The sequence below is a fragment of the Pocillopora damicornis genome, chromosome 4, assembly GCF_964200805.1.
Source record: "Pocillopora damicornis chromosome 4, jaPocDami1.2, whole genome shotgun sequence".
In the NCBI taxonomy this organism is placed as follows: Eukaryota; Metazoa; Cnidaria; class Anthozoa; order Scleractinia; family Pocilloporidae; genus Pocillopora; species Pocillopora damicornis.
In genome coordinates this window covers 30944792-30949212 of record NC_142673.1, presented here as the reverse complement: position 1 = coordinate 30949212, position 4421 = coordinate 30944792, and the positions used below count along the sequence as shown (strand labels likewise).

The 4421-nt window shown below is 37.5% G+C and overlaps 1 protein-coding gene across 1 annotated transcript; it reads left to right on the top strand.

Annotated features, from left to right (window-relative positions):
• Positions 1 to 2158: 2158 nt before the first annotated feature.
• On the top strand, positions 2159 to 3888 carry LOC113681699 (uncharacterized). The gene is made up of 2 exons (XM_027198810.2): positions 2159 to 2227; positions 3369 to 3888. The coding sequence occupies exons 1-2, from the start codon at positions 2179 to 2181 to the stop codon at positions 3752 to 3754; spliced, it is 435 nt and encodes a 144-aa protein (XP_027054611.2). The 5' UTR covers positions 2159 to 2178; the 3' UTR covers positions 3755 to 3888.
• The last annotated feature ends 533 nt before the right edge of the window (positions 3889 to 4421 follow it).

The window sequence follows — 4421 nt, the reverse complement described above, 5'->3', positions numbered from 1 at the left end:
ACACACTCGTTCGTTTTTATGTTTCTTATTTTGCTGTCTTTGCTTGCGCAAATTCTTGTTTTGTTTTATTTTTCCGTCTTTTCCGGAAATCTGTCAAGCTTCATTCAGTCTCATTCTCACTCTTACCTTTTGATATTGTGAAAAACCCTGAATCAAGCTAACACTCCATGTCAAGTTTTCAAACAAATGTAACTCCTAGCTGATTTAGGCCCCGTTCTGACTTTAGACATATTTTCTAGTTCTTTGTATCCTGAAAAGTGAACAGTTTAGACCACGACGAACAAAAAAATGTAAATGAGCTGAGAGATGTACGCCTACAAAATCAGATGAAAACTGTGAAGGAGTTTAGTCTAAATTGACATAATAGAAATACATAAATCGAGGCTCTGATAATTAACATTTCAATCAATTTCTTATTTGATTCTTATGCAAAATCAATCTTGACCAAGAGTATGGAGGCGGGAGAAAGATATGGAAACGTAGTCACGAAAATGCTTGACGAGAACAGAGGGAAAAAGAAAGAAAATTAATTTTTAAAGAGTTCATGAGCAGGCTTTACAACTAGACATAAAGAGAACAAGTGAATTTGTAGCCAATTCACTAAAATGACAAGTTTTTATAAGGCAATTAAGAGCGGTGAGATCTGCTTTGTGACTAAATCATGCGTTTCATCCTATCTTTACACACAACGATCTCTGCAATCCTCGCAGTGCGTTATTTCAGATCGCTGCAAATAAACTTGGCCAAATGAAAAGTAGTCAGTGTAGAAACCAGTCCCCCTCCTAACCCCAGTCTGCGTGGCTATCCTCATAAGTCTGATTTTCGCGCGGATCATGCAAATATAACGATGTTGGCTCGAGCAAAAGGCAATCGCAAGAACGTTCTTATGCAGCCGTATTCCAAAATCGTCAGGTAAATTGCCATTAGTATTGCCTATGTTATACATATTACTTGTTATTTCCAGTCTTGTGATGAGTCTTTCCGTTCTTGATATATTATGTTCGTAATACTTAACCACTGGCAATGGCGTGTAAATAAGAAGAGTTCGGTCGAGTCGCCAGGAAATTAGACTCCCCTTAAATTGATTGCTGGTACGTTAGATACAGTCAGTTCCTGATCTTGTTTACAGTGCTACATCCGCGGGAGAGGGGAGCAATCAGTTTCTTATCAACCATATAAAGTTAATAAGATCTAATACCGACCTTCGACCTGAAACCCTAGACCCTCGACCACAGGACGGACTCAACGAGAAAAAAACCCTCCCCATGTAAATTTACACGAATGTGTCTCTTTGAACGAGTTTTTAAGGTAAGAAAACTTGATGGGTTTCCTTGAAATTTGGTCTATGAAGACTCTTTTCATGACAACCAAAAAGATGTTAGGGGATCCCTTTTTTGCAATTTATCTCCGCACTGGCCTCTGAAGTAAAGCGTATCGGCAAAATTTTGCCAAATTAAGTTGACAGAAAGATGACAACGCAACTAATAGGAATATGGGAAAAACATCATCCCTTTCGAATTGTCACGTCTTAGACGATTAGATATTGGACCAAGCTAAAGGAAGCAAGTTTAGTCAGATTCAGTATATTTCATAACATTTTCATTGACGAGTAGTTTATGTTGGTTATGTTGCAAATAGCACGTTGACTGTTTTTTTTGAGCGAAGGACAACCTAGATGTTGATACTGGTGGTTTGTAAACATGTTACTCTGTCAATGGCAGAGGGTAAGAAATGAACCACACTAGTGGGACCTTGCACTGATGAACATTTCGTCGTTGACAGCCGAGTGATTGACGTTTCCACAACCTGAGCAGAAATCATAATCAGGGTCTTGTCAAGTAAGGAATTGTGATTGGTTAGTCGAGTGTTAAAAGTCAGGTTCGTGAGAGTTAATTGGTTACTGACTGTAAGACTTAGTTAGCTTATTTGAGTTGTGATTGGTCAGTTTCGATAATACGTTAAGTAGGATAGTTCTCTTCAGTTTTGACCAAATAAATGATTAAACGAGGTACAGAAGAATAGAAAATCCAGTTTTCATAACAGATGCTTTAAATTTTTAGCATCATTATTCTGAATCACCTCTCCAAACAACTTTGTGCGCACGAGCTGGTGCTTATCTAATCACCTTTGGTGACGTAGAATTCTAAATCATAATAGCGTGATAAAGGAAATGAAACAATGGGCATACTGTTTTTCGTTATATACTTTGCAGTGTTAATATCACCAGGTAAGAAGAGCAATACCAGAATTTTACGTATTTCTTACCTGGTAGGTTTACTTCCACAAGCCTTTCTAGGGAATCTAGCATTTACCTCGTAGTTTTACTTGAAATGCCAGCAATAATAAACGTACTTACTTTTTCTCAAAACGATAAAAGGTCATTAAATTCCCAGTACATTATACAGATGATCATGGATGCTAGAAGAGGCCTACTCTTAAACCTTAAGTCGCTTTAAGTCGCCTTAGGTCGCCTAAAGTCGCCTTAAGTTTCCTTAAGTTGTTACTGGTTACGCAATGTCACAAGGGTTCCACCCTTCCCAATTGACCCTATCCACTCCACTCCAATCATAGTTTTCTGCAGCTAGAAAAGTAGTTGGAGAGACTGGAAAGGAAGTAGTTTTACGAAGGACCTTAGCATTTGGTTCTCAGCATGGTATTGGGGTGTTTTGTCTAACTGAGGCAGGAGACCAACAAATTAGTTGGGTTACTGAAAAGAACCCGCGCAATTTTGGATGCTGTTGGAAAGGCATGCGACTTGCCAAACTTTCATGCCAAAATTGACAGTGCAAGTGCCAAGAATATTGGAGACAAGTTTACCATGATAACAATTTTTATAATTTGTGGAGCTTTGTGAAATAATTAATACACGTAAATAATCATGTTATTTTTAATTAATTACGTGGAAAATTTATGGATAGTTTCATGAACGTTGTCTCTTCTTAAATTAAAAATTTATGGCACTCTGTGTATATTTAGGATAGGTCTCTTGATGTTGGACATATAACCCATGATATTTTCCTGGCCATTTACTTACTAGCTTTGACTGTATAATTTTACAATAACTGTTGTGGTAATTCTGTGTGAACAGTTTTAGCTAAATTGGTTTCCTGGCTTTTTATTCACTAGCTTTGACTTTATAATTTAACAATAACTGTTGTGGTAATTCTGCCAGATTTTATCCTTCAATCCGCTAATCTTTAGTACTGAGTGGGATTTCAAACATGGGTATTTCCCAAAGGTAGCTTTTCTAGATGGTGGTGTTTCCTTACAACAACGCTGTCAAGTCTTTCTCGTTTTATTTCATTTTTGATGTTTTCATTTCCATGTTGGTGGAGCTGTTCTTAGACTTTGCGTTATTTTACTTTCAGGCCTCTTGCTTCGCTGCCACATTTGTCCACCCCATGAGCGGCAAGATCTATCCGCTTGTCTCGCACACTCGCCCCAGGAATGTAAAAATTATGAGAACGCTTGCTTCTTTGAATACCATGGAAGGATAAAGAACATGGGCTGTGGCCGTGACTGGCATAAACCAGCGGGATGTCATGGAAATACATGTGTAAAATGGTGTCATAGTGACTTGTGCAACAAGGAGCTCATCAAGCATTCACCTTTTCGAAAGGAACTTAAAGAAGACAGCGCTCCGGATGACACGGGAAACTGGTTTATTGATCTGTTTGGCGGTAGCTCGATGTTATCGGCTGCTTCAATTTGTTGTACTCTTACAATGTGCTTTTGTGCAGTGGTCTTCCCTTGAGAATCGATAAATACCCCTATTTTCTTAAGTTTCTCGATTGTAACATAGTTCTCTCGGCTCTGAAATCAGCTACGAATCACCGTTCGTGTCCTCTGAATAAAATGCGTTCTTTCGTAAGATTTTCATTTTCTTTAACAGCGACTTAAAGCTCTTTCCCTTTTAATTAAGAGCTCACTCTTGTTATTCTTTTTGCGTTTGCATTTGAGTATATGCACGTGAAGATATAGGAAATTTGTATCACCTTTGATGACCTTTTAGTATAATGCTGCTGGCTGCATGATTATTGCAATTTTGACCTCTTTTCACTTCCAATCATAAGAGAACATACCATGGTTGTGGTACGGGTCAGGAAAAAGACAGGGAAAAATAAATATCTTCAAGGTCAAGAAGAAAGTAAGAGAATTTAAGTCTTTGAAGAAGTTACGAAAAAATTAAATTTCTAGACATTCATCTTATTTTCGCCCTCTTCATGATGAAAAATGGTGAAACCCTCCTTTTCGATATGTTGATGCTACTCACGGTTATCGTTTTGTTTCAAACATTTGACAGATTTCCGACCAGCATATTCTTTCCCTCGTTTGTAATTCAAGTTAATTTGTGAATTAAATCATACATTTTCCTTTTCTTTTATTTTCATTTTTCTCTCATAGATGAAATCATGTTATTA

Coding starts and splice junctions, on each gene's coding strand:
- LOC113681699 (XM_027198810.2), top strand. CDS start 2,179: ATGGGCATACTGTTTTTCGTTATATACTTTGCAGTGTTAATATCACCA. Junction 2,228..3,368: donor TGCAGTGTTAATATCACCAG/GTAAGAAGAGCA, acceptor TTTTACTTTCAG/GCCTCTTGCTTCGCTGCCAC.